Source organism: Gigantopelta aegis, chromosome 14, assembly GCF_016097555.1.
Source record: "Gigantopelta aegis isolate Gae_Host chromosome 14, Gae_host_genome, whole genome shotgun sequence".
NCBI lineage: Eukaryota > Metazoa > Mollusca > Gastropoda > Neomphalida > Peltospiridae > Gigantopelta > Gigantopelta aegis.
Window position 1 is genome coordinate 2,216,727 of NC_054712.1, and position 14,599 is coordinate 2,231,325.

Below are 14,599 nucleotides of genomic sequence, written 5' to 3' on the forward strand. Positions count from 1 at the left end.
GGTTTGAACGTTATAAACTCGGAGACTGTATTGCATGCACTTTGAGTAATTGTAAACAGCAGACCATTGGTTGCACCTACTAGGTGATTATGGGTTTGAACGTTATAAACTCGGAGACTGTATTGCATGCACTTTGAGTAATTGTAAACAGCAGACCATTAGTGCACCTACTAGGTGATTATGGGTTTGAACGTTATAAACTCGAAGACTGTATTGCATGCACTTTGAGTAATTGTAAACAGCAGACCATTGGTTGCACCTACTAGGTGATTATGGGTTTGAACGTTATAAACTCGGAGACTGTATTGCATGCACTTTGAGTAATTGTAAACAGCAGACCATCAGTGCACCTACTAGGTGATTATGGGTTTGAACGTTATAAACTCGGAGACTGTATTGCATGCACTTTGAGTAATTGTAAACAGCAGACCATTAGTGCACCTACTAGGTGATTATGGGTTTGAACGTTATAAACTCGGAGACTGTATTGCATGCACTTTGAGTAATTGTAAACAGCAGACCATCAGTGCACCTACTAGGTGATTATGGGTTTGAACGTTATAAACTCGGAGACTGTATTGCATGCACTTTGAGTAATTGTAAACAGCAGACCATCAGTGCACCTACTAGGTGATTATGGGTTTGAACGTTATAAACTCGGAGACTGTATTGCATGCACTTTGAGTAATTGTAAACAGCAGACCATTAGTGCACCTACTAGGTGATTATGGGTTTGAACGTTATAAACTCGAAGACTGTATTGCATGCACTTTGAGTAATTGTAAACAGCAGACCATTGGTTGCACCTACTAGGTGATTATGGGTTTGAACGTTATAAACTCGGAGACTGTATTGCATGCACTTTGAGTAATTGTAAACAGCAGACCATTAGTGCACCTACTAGGTGATTATGGGTTGAACGTTATAAACTCGGAGACTGTATTGCATGCACTTTGAGTAATTGTAAACAGCAGACCATTAGTGCACCTACTAGGTGATTATGGGTTTGAACGTTATAAACTCGAAGACTGTATTGCATGCACTTTGAGTAATTGTAAACAGCAGACCATTGGTTGCACCTACTAGGTGATTATGGGTTTGAACGTTATAAACTCGAAGACTGTATTGCATGCACTTTGAGTAATTGTAAACAGCAGACCATTAGTGCACCTACTAGGTGACTATGGGTTTGAACGTTATAAACTCGGAGACTGTATTGCATGCACTTTGAGTAATTGTAAACAGCAGACCATTAGTGCACCTACTAGGTGATTATGGGTTTGAACGTTATAAACTCGGAGACTGTATTGCATGCACTTTGAGTAATTGTAAACAGCAGACCATTAGTGCACCTACTAGGTGACTATGGGTTTGAACGTTATAAACTCGAAGACTGTATTGCATGCACTTTGAGTAATTGTAAACAACAGACCATTAGTGCACCTACTAGGTGACTATGGGTTTGAACGTTATAAACTCGGAGACTGTATTGCATGCACTTTGAGTAATTGTAAACAGCAGACCATCAGTGCACCTACTAGGTGATTATGGGTTTGAACGTTATAAACTCGGAGACTGTATTGCATGCATTTTGAGTAATTGTAAACAGCAGGACCCATATTCACAAAAAGGTGTAAATTTACGTCTACGACTAGCACTTACGTGTGCCGTAGATTTACGTTTACGTGCAAGAAGCACCTTATTCTCAAAGATGGTCGTAAATGTAAACGTAACTTAGTTGGACGTAAATCTACGATTTAACATTCTCACTGGAGTAATTAATAAAAACACATTAGAAACGATGACTACCGGGTAAATAACAAATGCGCAAAACGCAATTTTGTTTGTCGTCTGCTAACAATAACATTGCGAACAGTGAATCATGGCATTTTGGTATTGGTGGGGATCTGCGTTTTGGTACGAACTTGAGGACATTTCTTAAAAAGGAAAAGATAACTCAGGAGAAATTGGCCAAGTCGAAAACATCCGTTCGATCACGAACAAAAATATGTTCAATCCGTGGGCGTTCGCCATAGCAAACTGCTTCATTTATTGGAAATGCTGCTAGTTTCCGTAAATAATAGTAAATAACGGCGATCGTGCTTGATTTATTATATGTACACAACTTACGTGCAGCGTTAGTTGCAACCTGAGGCACTCTTATATTTACGTGCAACTTTACACGTAACTTACGTTTTCGTGGTTTCGTGAATAGCTCTTCAGTCGTAGATTTACGTTTACGTGTAAAACTAGGCTTACGATATTTTGAAAATAAATTATTAAAATATATCCATTAATTTCAAAGATTTTAGGGTACGTAATTATACCTTTCGTACCTTCTGGCAGAAACCCTGCAGAAACGTAAAAGAAAAAAAAAGAAAAAAAAAGAAGGCCAAATCTCCATACAACTCTATCATGATATGTTACTCTTCCAAGCCGTCAAGTGAGGCAGTGGGTAAAAAAATTAGGAAAATAGGAATTTGTGTTGGCTGAAAATAGGGTTAAAATAGGAATTTTGCCCACAAAATAGAAAGAAAATAGGAATTTTGTATAAAAGTAAATGTCCCAAAATAAAGAATATTGCAGGGGTCAAGTGAGTGAGCCATCTCACAAAAACTAAATATGGAAATAGAAAACCATTGAAATGATAATAATACAGAAAAATAAGACAATGTGTATATCATAGGAATAAAATAGGCACTTATTTTGTTTTAAGATGGCCTCCCAACACCCCTTATAGCCATCCCGATCCACCACTTTTTATTCAGACAATGCAGTGGTTAAATTTGGTTCTTTAGAGTAAGACTTTTAAAAAGCTACACATTGCAGTATTCCTTTTATGCTATTGAATAATACAAGTTACAAGGTCAAATTTTAACTCTGAAATGACAGGGGTGTTGACTGAAAAAACTGCACAAGGCATTGCTGACCCAGTGACACCATCAAAAACAGCAGCAATGGCACTGTGTGTGTGTGTGTGTGTGTGTATGGTGATTGAATGTGGGTATGGACAATATTTTTAAAATTAGTTTTCTCTTGGTAGATTAACTGGATAATATAGCTGGATTTAGTAGCTGTGTGCTAACTGAATTGGTAGAAATATGTCAAATAATTATGATACTGCAGATGTGCACATTTAACAGAATACTTGTTACGGTAAGCAAAGCACAACCTGCAAATGAACACTGATGCCCTACTTCCTTAGACACCATACACCAGTATATCAGAGGTAACCTTAACAGCTTCAGCCTGACTTCGTACAATTTAGACATGATGAGAAATGTGGAAAATGTAAGATATTTGCACACCCACCCACCCAATTTAGCAGTTGTTTTGTTTTTGTTTGTTTTTTTTAGGAAAAAAAAATCAGGCCACGAAAATTAAAAATATAATGGCCATATACAGCCCTAAATTCACTCTGGACTAGTAGGCACGTAGTCACTGTGGAACTCTGTACAGTTACACTTTGAACCAAATTCAGCTTCTACATAATTCACCACAAGTTACATATCAAATTTGCAGACTCAATGTATACTAATAAAACATTAATCCAAATGCCAAGGTGCAAGTACACTAATAAAACATTAATCCAAATGCCAAGGTGCGAATAACCATAAAGCTTGAAAATAATACTATGACAAACACAAAACTGTAATGATGACCATTGTGAAACCAAGAAAATGCAATGATACTGAAAGTACCATGGTGAATTCATGCAAGTCGTTTTGCCTTCTTAATAGGAACACCACCCTCAGATTCTCCGGTCTTCATTTTAGTAACTTTCTTTGTTGGAATAGCCTTATCCAACAGCTTCATTCTTTTGCTATCCAGTTGCTTCTGTTTGTCTTTTATTATCTTCAAACGTTGTATTGCTTCTTCTCGTTTGCTTTTAGCAACATCAAGCATAGCTGAAGCAACATTAGCACTTTGCTCATTCACTGATGATTGACTGATGGCACAATGTAATTTTTTTTGTAGCATCATTCAACAGTTCTTCTGCTTCCTTTATGGAAGCTATTGCCTGTTCCTCTTTCTTTTTCAAGTCTTCATCCTCTTTAGCCAATAATTGTTTCTTTTCCATCATCTGTTCTTTCTCTCTTTTCATCCGCTCTGCATCATCAGTTTGCTTTTTCTGTTCTCGATTTCTTGCTTCTTGAAGCTTCTCCTCTTCTAATCTTAATATATATTTTGCATGTGCTGCTCTAACAATTGCCTTCATCTCCTTTGTTACAGGTATCTTTGCTGGTTGGTTGTCAACTGGATCAAAGAAGCGAACAGCATCTTTGACAGCACGTAGACCACATATTGTGATATCACTTAAAGCAGATCTTTCTTTTGTGACTACCCTGGTATTGATTGATAAATTCCTTTCAGATTCTGCATTTATCTGTGCCAAAACAAGTCTTGATTTCAAAATGCGTGGCAGTACCTGCTGGTGTTGGTTACCGATTTAAGTGCAAATACTTCCATTCCAGTAGTGCTCAATTCTTTGCTCTTTGTTGACTGCAGTAACATCACCATCAGCTTGCAAAGCTTTCCACTCATCAACAACACACGACACCATTACCATGCAGATAACGAACTAAAGAAATAATTTGTATGTAGCTCAAAGTCACTAGGCCTAGACTGAAAGGATTGCCATATCCTTTCAACCTTCTAGTTTTCAGCATTCAACAATATCAGATATTACCAAAAAAACAGAAACATATTCATAAATTCATAAATTATAAGTAAGAGGACTTTATATTTCATTGTGAAAATTAATAATTGGAAGCCTGTAACCATGCATCCCATCGGCATATTCAGATTTCAGAGACTATGCCACAGATATCACAATATGCCTCATAGCAAGTCATCTGGAGCAAATGGTGAAGAGAAAAAATATGGTGTCGCTAAACAAATCTTTTCTAACATATGGAACTGGTCAAAACTGCAAAAAAAGAAGAAAAAAAGGGGAAAAATAGGAATTTTCATCAAAAAGAGGGCTAAATAGGGACTCATAAAAAAAAACATAGGAATAAATAGTAAAAAATAGGATACTTGACAGCCTGCTCTTCATGAAAAATACTTTATTAAAGATAGCCTATAGATGGCTTTATTGGCTAGTAACATCAAAGTACTGTGCGCGGCCATGTTTAGAATCACGTGATCAGTCCGCCATTAAGGGAGTGAAATTCCCACGACAATAACACGTGAAGGCATTGCATCTGGGTGCATTTTCAGTATTGATTACCTTTTTGGTTTGGTTTGTGAAAGCAAAAACGGTATCTCGGATAATTTAAACTCATTTAAAGATTGTATACTCATAGCATACCGAAGTGTGTTAATAACTGAACACGTAAATAATAAAACACACATAAATATGAATACAAAAGCAAATATAATTTCGATGAAACAAAATTCCTTCCTCCGTTACAGGTGAGTAGCTAGCCCGAGTAGTCTGCCGTTCGAGAGCTAGACGGACATAACAACCATCCACAAGTCTGACTAGCTCCCGAACAGCAGAGTACTCGGCCTAACGAGTAGCATGGTTTGGGCCTGTAGGAGACTCGGATGTAAATATAACGGGCCCTTGTGTCTAGAGTTTCCCTGCACACCTATATCTACAGGTATAGCCTAATATTTGTTTAGCCTCAGCAGAGTGTGGTGTCAAACAACCCCTCACCCACCCCCAACCCTATCTCCTGTTTTGTCTGTACTTGTTTCGGGTGTTACCAGCAAGTTTTTAAAAGAGCTCGGCTAATTAATTTGCCTTCGACAAAGTCAAATTGAAGACGTGTGCAAGAAGTACTTAAGTCACATTTTTGCAAAAAACGAGCTGACAACAGAAATAACATATTCTGTGGCTGTACCATTGGCTAATGCAAAGGATTAACACACAGAAGTACTTTAGTTCTAAATACTGTCAGCCTGCCCATGTAAGATTTATAAGTACTTAAGTACTAAACTATTTGACTGTCCAATTAAATTGCTTGTATTTATTCCAATACCTGGTCACAGTAGAATGCCTTGTAACAGAGACTTTGGCCGCATTGAAAAGATGGTTTATTTATTTTAACGACACACTCAACACATTTTATTTACGGTTATATGGTGCATTGAAAATAAGATGAATAAAGATTGTGTTAGTAAGCCATCAGAGTGGGTGCCGCTTGTAAAGGAGTCTGATCAGAACAAACCATTTGAGGTAGTCTTTGTTGAGCATCCTGTCACTGATGACATGGAGAATGATGGCACACCGGTCATAAAAGTGTATGACTATAAGACAGCATTTGACCCTTTGGTGAAATGCCCAGATGGAATTTACAAATTCAGAGGAGTACTGTTCAGGCGAAGTAAATATCCAATGAGGCGTGTCACTATGACAGAAGATTTCACAGATCAAGTCTCCATCTTAAAACGTGGAATCAAGTCGGAGCAGCTTAAAGCAGCCATGATGTTTGCCCGCCCTGCGTATGTAGAATTTTTGCCCAGTAAAGCAGCGAAGGTTAAGGATGTGAAAGCTGTGTTGCAGTATGTTGGCCTACCACCCCCGTTACCTTCTTTGATTACTTGAAAGGAGATGATCAAATTGAAGATTATGTGGATGGCTTTGGATCAACCTGGTATATTTTACCCCATAACACTGATCTTGTCTCGTTTATTGTTTTTCCTTTAATATGGCATATTATTGACAGATGTGTGTGAATTATCTTTTAAAGAGTGATAGGCCAAAAACACCCTCCAACCGTCAGCCCACGTTAATCCAAAACTTGTCAAACAGTACGATGCCAATCTTAATAAGACAAAGAGCAAAAGTTACATGCACATGAATGGTTATCACATAGTTTGAATTTTGGTGTTAAAAGTTTTGAAGGCTTGCCATTAAACAGCAAAAAGTACTTAAGTCCAAAACTAATTATCTTAATTAATTCATTATACATGAACATTTTCCTCAAACCCCCAAATATTCCGCTTTTGCATAGTATCTGTAATGAGTAATATGTTTCAATTACAAACTGTGATTTGCAGCCAAGTTGAAAACTTTTGACCCTCATTATCTCAGAAGTGTTATGTGACTTAAGTACTTCTTGCACACAGGTCTTCAATTGTCCTTTTTACATTTTTTTTTACCTTCCCCGCCCCACACAAAAATCTAGTATGCTCCTGGGAGATCCATCAGACTCCCCCCCCCCCACCCCCCCCCCCCCCCCCCCCCCCCCCCCCCCAGCTTTATTTTTTGTGTTTGTCTTGGGCATCACAAATACGTTTCAATTAACTATATAGTATATTTTATGGCTAATCAGGGCAATTTAGTGTTGTATATTGTGGATTATGAATTTAAAGTCTGTCCCATCCTTGTATAAAAAACAAATAATTTCTGTTTGGTTTGACGTAAGAAAAAAAGTAAAAGTGTTTTGGAAATAACAAAACGTTAGTGTTTGTGTGCAATTAAAAAAGTAATTGGTTTAGAAATAAATAAAACTGTAATACATATCATAGTAAGAAATAGACGCTTACGGCGTTATGGCAGCCATTTTGGTTTATATATCTATATATCTTTCTCCCATCCTTAGCCATGCAAGACAGGCCCATTCCATGTCATCAGCCCATGTGGAATAAATAAATATTTCTTGCATACTGGACAGATGAATCCATCCACTTCCGGTGTGACAGACAGCTAACACGAGCAGAATGACGTCATATAGTCAAAACTACCTCACTAAGTTTCTTTTTCCACCAATTTGACCAAATAATTGCATTAATATTTTGTCTATAACATTAATCGGTCCATTACGATCAATTTTAACAAGGTTCTTCTATATATGGTCGAACATTTAATATAAATATAAACAAGTACAACTTCACAGGCCAGAGTTTGACTAGAGTAACTAATGACGTCATCGCAGTCTAGTTGTAGCTACGTCACAACAGTTAAGACGCTTGTTGTTTTCAGTAATGTACAAATGTATTGATTCTTTATTTAAAACTTTATTTTTAAAACTAGTTATTTACGCAAGAAAAATGATCAAACACTCATGGCTGTTGTAGACAGGGAAATCCCAATCCTCGTTGTATCTCTCGGGTTGGGATTTCCCCGTCTTCAACTCGTGATAGATAATCTTTGTCTTCCATGGGCTATGTTGATATTGGGGGGGGGGGGGGGGGGGGGCGGGGCGTATTAGGGCGTTGGTAATACATGACGTCATATCAATGCGAGTTGGTTAGTTTTAGTTTCTCATTAAAAACTTCATTATGAAAGCTATCTTGTTAATTTGTAGTGTTGAATTAACACATGAAACAGACGCGGCAAATATGATAGTGTAGTTTATTTATGATACAAATGTAAAATAAAGAAGTTACTATTTCAGCCATCTTTGTATAAAATAATGGTTTATTTATCGAATGGATGGGAGAAAAAGACTCGTTCCGGGTCGAAATTTCCACCACCTCTGGTGTACGTTTGCTATCCCACATATGATGGAGTCTCTCTGTCTCTCTGTCTCTGTCTCTGTCTCTGTCTCTCTCTCTCTCTCTCTCTCTCTCTCTCTCTCTCTCTCTCTCTCTCTCTCTCTCTCTCTCTCTCTCTCTCTATATATATATATATATATATATGCGCGTGCACACACACACACACACACAATCACACAAATGTACCGAGAGAGAGAGAGAGAGAGAGAGAGAGAGAGAGAGAGAGAGAGAGAGAGAGAGAGAGAGGGGGGGAGGGGGTTGGGGTTATTACCAGTGTTTTTCGGTATCGTGAACCTCTGCAGGGCATAATGCATTATTTTTATTCCTAATATATGATATCGACAATACCAAAACACACGAGGGTAATAATCTCTTTATCATATAGTCTCAAGCTTAATGCAACGTGTTTTTATCAACTTTAATTCCAGTCCGCCATTACTAGATATTATAATGACATACGAATATGTGGCTTTTGTCTTTTTGAATGGAAATGACGTCAAACTCGAATGACGTCATGTTGGATGTCCTTACATCAAAATAAACTATTGCATAACGTTTTTTTCCTCTTTTTTTATGAACACTAGACAGCTATTGAAATGTTTTTATTTGATGACTGAATGCATACGTCAGTTACGGAGTGTCACCCTAGTACGTTTGCTTAAATGTAAATAAACCTTACTTTGATATTTTATGATATACAGTCAAAGTTCGATTAACTCGATCTTGAAGGGGACGTGGAAATAGTTCGAGTTTCAGGGAGTTTGAGTTTTCGAGAGAGAGAGAGAGAGTATCAGACGGGTATACTCCAGTTGTCATGGGTTGGTATAGTGGTGCGGACGTGCCCGACTCCGGAGGATACGAGATGGTATCACTATAAAGCAAAATAAAGTCTACAAAAAGAGTAGTAGGGGCGGTCAATCGTCCAGGGCTGCTAGGATAGGCTCGGACATGTAGAGACTAAACGCGAACAACCGTGGCGTTCTGCAGAATGGCCGTCATACGAGTCACGAAAAAAACAAGTCGACATAGTGAGCCGGAGAAATGACGTGGAGGCAAGGAATCTTGCTAAAAAAGAATCCAACCTGGTGGTGCAGACTGTCGAAACGAGAAGCGTTCAATCAGTTCCAATGGCCGCATACATCCAAGCAGAAAAATTCATTTCGCTGACAAAAAACAATGCAATGAAGGATCCCCAAGTCGAGCACACGAAAGCACGTGTAGTGTGCACAAGGGAAAAAAAACACGTCTTACTGCGTCGAGCTCCAGACTGGGAAAGTACTATGTCTGTAATTAAGTATTACGTAGTGAGCTCTCCACCATGGACGAACACCGACTACCAAACATAGGATCATTTCATTCCACTTAGTTGGTGTTCCATTATTCTGTAATTATCACCCTAATCCTTGACAGCCAAGATCACCCGAGACGGGCGCGTTTCGCTTGTTTGACATGATTGACAATACATTCGTCTTTAAATACTATGGGGAACGACAATTTGATCAATCCACACGCGTCGAGTTTTAGAGGTGCATACTCTATTAAATCTTTATGGCAGAACCAAAGAATTAGATCAAAAGATAAATGTAGTTGGACAATCGACTATTGTTTTAGTACTTAGCCTACAGTAGGCGCCTAATTGTTGACTAAGTTCTCAATGGTATAGCTTTTTTGAAACAGCGTTTTGAATCATGAGCTATTTTAAACGTAAGCCATCTGGACCAATGGGATGACGTTATATTGTAATGAATGTAATGGGAATTTAATTATAACATAATGAACTGATTTTGTGGAAAAGTTCAGTGATCTGCAATGCATACTTTTCCAGATATTGAACTCTCAAGTGAGACATTAAAGACAAAATAAATCTCTCGTCGGCCGATATATAAATGTTGAAGTAGGGCAAATTCATACAGGGAGGAGTTGTTTTTGGTGGACTGTCTAGAAATTATTTGTCTAGAAAATAATTATAACACTATAGTGGATTATATCTGCGCAGTTGGTGCACATTTCTCAGGGTTTTTTTTTACATTGGAAGATTATCATCAACAGTACTGAACAGGTTGTGGTACCTCTTAGTATGAAACCAAGCCGCAACACCAACAAGACTCAGCAGCGCTACACCCACTACTGTTGCCACAATGGCAGTTTCCATGACACTCCGCTCTGGATCTGGAACTGAATCTGAATCTGAATCTGAATCTGAATCTGAATCTGAATCTGAATCTGCATCTGAATCTGCATCTGGATCTGGATCTGCATCTGGATCTGGATCTGGATCTGAATCTGCATCTGGATCTGCATCTGAATCTGGATCTGCATCTGCATCTGGATCATTTGGATCTGGATTTGAAGTGGAATGACTCAAACATTATTTGTAACTTGGTCGTAACATATCAGGGACTATTCATAAAATACGCAGGGACCATGCATAAAGTACATACGAATAAAACCTGGGATTGTTCTCTTTGGATTTGAAGTGGAATGACTCAAACATTATTTGTAACTTAGTCGTCACATATCAGGGACTATTCATAAAATACGCAGGGACCATGCATAAAGTACATACGAATAAAACTCTTTTTGGGGTTTAAAACACTCGTATACCTTTTATACGTTTTATAATTACTCTCCCTACCCGACCCCACCGTAACTTATAATTACTCTCCCTACCCGACCCCACCGTAACTTATAATTACTCTCCCTACCCGACCCCACCTTAACTTATAATTACTCTCCCTACCCGACCCCACCGTAACTTATAATTACTCTCCCTACCCGACCCCACCTTAACTTATAATTACTCTCCCTACCCGACCCCACCGTAACTTATAATTACTCTCCCTACCCAACCCCACCGTAACTTATAATTACTCTCCCTACCCGACCCCACCGTAACTTATATTACTCTCCATACCCGATCTTCCACCGTAACTTAAAAGTACATTGGATACAACCCGAGCTTGTCCCACCTTGACAGTGTAAATAATGTTAGAGAAAGTCTCCCTGACTGCTTCCATGATCTACAATCAAGTGTTCGTTCTTAGGAGGATCGCCACTTCCTACTAACAAATTTGCATGCTCAATTGAAAGGCGAATTAATATGTAATTGCCACCTTGCCACACACCCAGCTGTTGATATCTTCCGACGCTTAAAGGGAATAAAGCGTTTGAATTTTATCTATAGACAACAGTAAAGGACAATTACTTTTGTAACTTCTTGCAAATTTTCATTGTCATAGAAAGAATAGACGTGACTAAAAACATTATCCATGTCTCATACATGGGGATTTCGGAGGCAGGATGTAGCCCATTGGTAAAGTGCTCGCTTGGTGTGCAGTCGATTTAGAGTCGATCCCCGTCAGTGGGCCTGTTGAGCTATTTCTCGCTCCTGACAGTGTACCACGACTGGTACATCAAAGGTCGTGATGTGTGCTATCCCGTCTATGGGATGGTGCATATAAAATGTCCCTTGCTGCTTATCGAAAAGAATAGCGCATGAAGTGGCGACAGCGGGTTTCCTCCCTCAATATCTGCGTGTTCCTTTACCATATGTCTGACGCCATATAACCGTAAATAAAATGTGTTGAGTGCGTTGTTAAATAAACTACACTATGAGCTACACTGATTAAAAAAACAACAAACCAAAACTGTATTTTCTTTACTACTGTATATACAAATTTTCTTTTGCAATCAGTGTATAAACAAAAGATACTTTTTTGCATTTTTTACCTTCGTATTTTCTCAAATATTGTTTAAATATATATAACAATAATGCTATAAAATATACATTAGAATATTCAGAATGGAATACTGAGCAATGCTCAATGAAATTATTTTGCCTAAGGACAGCCATTTTTAAGGAAGAGGCTAATATCTGATAAATGCTAATTTATAAACAAGATTACTGCCATTTTAAAAAATGGCCGTCATTTTCATATTTAGCTGGGCTTTTGAAATGTCCATCACACATTTGCATACAGTTCAGACATGAGGCTAACTGAAAATCATAGAGGCTTTTAGTCCCTCGATTTGGTAGTCAAACCTAAACATTCTAGGTCTGGGTCATGAACTATATATGTATGTATTTCAGTCTGTGAATGACAAAATCATATTCTGTGATCAAAATTGTATCTCTATTATGAGATTGCAGCCAGTGCACCACGACTGGTATATCAAAAACCGTGATATAATATGGTATCTTGACTGGAATGGTGCATATAAAAGATATATTGTTACTAATGGGAAAATGTAGCGGGTTTCCTCTCAAAATGAGAGACATCCAATAGCCAATGATAAACAAATCAATGTGCTCTAGTGGTCTCGTTAAACAAAACAAAGTTATCCTATTATGAGATGTTGTATATGTATTTCAAATTCATCAGCTCTGTATTTTATTATTTACATAGTTTTACAAGATACCCTAAAGGAACGTAACTTAAATTTGTTATCCTTACCCCTTATATTAGTAAGTTTTTGGTAAGTCTGGCAGCCCTGATTTCAAAGTACTGGGGATAACATTATCCATGTCTCATACATGGGGATTTTATTTTCTGAAACACCATGGGCTACATTGATTACAAAATATAACAACCATTTATTCTTTGCTTTTTCAAATTTCAGATATATGTTGACAAATAAATATAGTTGACGCTATTTTGAAAAAATGGCCGCCATTTTTATATTTAGCTGGGCTTCCAAAATGTCCATACATATTTTCATACAGTTCAGAAATCAGGCTAACTGAAAACCATAGTGGCTTTTAGTCCCATTTTTGGTAGTCAAATTTTGCCTGGCTCATGGACTAATACATTGTATTTATTGACAGACAAGATAAAAGGAAAACGGAAGTTGTGTACATGTACATGCACATATAAGTAACTGAAAGGAAGTGATATAACAAATGTTTATGCATTTGGCATATCCCCAAACGTGGCCGGTAATAACATGGAAGGAATAGTTTTTATTTAACAATGCTCTCAACACATTTTACTTATATGACGTCGGACATATGGTTAATGTAAAAAACATACAGTGAGAGAGGAAACCTGCAGCAGATGCGCAATGGACTACTCTGTCCGATTAGCAGCAAGGGATATTTTATATTCAGCATTCCATAGACAGGATACATGTAGTGATTTAACAGGTCATTGGTTATAGACAGGATACATGTAGTGATTTAACAGGTCATTGGTTATAGACAGGATACATGTAGTGATTTAACAGGTCATTGGTTACACCAGTCATTGAGCACTGGGCTGGGTCGAGATATAGCCCAATGGGTCTTCCGACGGCGATTGATTCTAGGCTGATCGACCGTGTTTCAAGTGAACACTTTAGCACTTTAGCGAGAAATTGCCCAAATGGGCCCACCGACGGGGATCGATAACAGACCAACCGCGCATCAAGCGCGCAATTTACCACCGGGCTAAGTCCCGGCCCGGTAGACATTATGGAATTAAAATACAACAGAATTAACAATTAAATAGCAGATTTATTACCAATAACTGTCGCACGTTCTGTCTAAACCATGTGTAGTGATTTAACAGTGATTCATGAGTGCATGTCACCACAGCTATATGTATTCCAAGGAGCTGTTCTGTGCCAGTTTTCATTTAGTAGCGTTGTGGTATAATGGTGCAAAATCTGATACTAACAGGTCACTTTACATGCAATTAGGCTATCAGGTGTAGAGCAAAATGTAGTATTAAACGAAATAACTTCCAGCTGGGTCAAAGCTCGAGCTGTGTTGGTTGTAAAAAAAAAAAAAAAAAAGTTTTATCAGGGCAAAAAAATATATATGCAATTTTATTTCATCTAGTACAACTATATTAAGTAGCCTTGTACCTGAAACATCTATGGGGTACCTGTAAAAAAAAGTACTGAGATTTTGTGCGGAACTAGCGTAGTCATAGACGCTATCCGTTACCTCTGAAATGAGCAGCTTTGACAACCATTTTTTTTCAGATTCACTTTGAGGGCGAGGGGAATGTAGTATTTATATCCGTGGTGTTTATGTCGATTGATACGCTGCAGGTAGGTGTTTTAGCCACATATGTTACCATTGTCGTATGTGGGGTTTGATTTGACTTTATACACCCCATAATACATATTCAGTACATAATAATATGATTTTGTCATTTACTTTTTC

General features: G+C 37.9%; 1 protein-coding gene across 4 annotated transcripts in view; it reads right to left on the reverse strand.

Moving 5' to 3' along the window:
• Positions 1 to 14,599, reverse strand: part of LOC121389408 (serine-aspartate repeat-containing protein D-like) — an 81,326-nt gene that overhangs the window by 5,840 nt on the left and 60,887 nt on the right. For 3 of the 4 annotated variants that reach the window (XM_041521024.1, XM_041521023.1, XM_041521025.1), the window contains one exon: positions 10,521 to 10,791. In XM_041521024.1, coding sequence (XP_041376958.1) covers positions 10,521 to 10,791 — 271 coding nt within the window. Of the gene's footprint in view, positions 1 to 10,520; positions 10,792 to 13,922; positions 14,193 to 14,599 lie in introns of those variants that run through there. The other variant, XM_041521026.1, reaches the window with a different exon arrangement.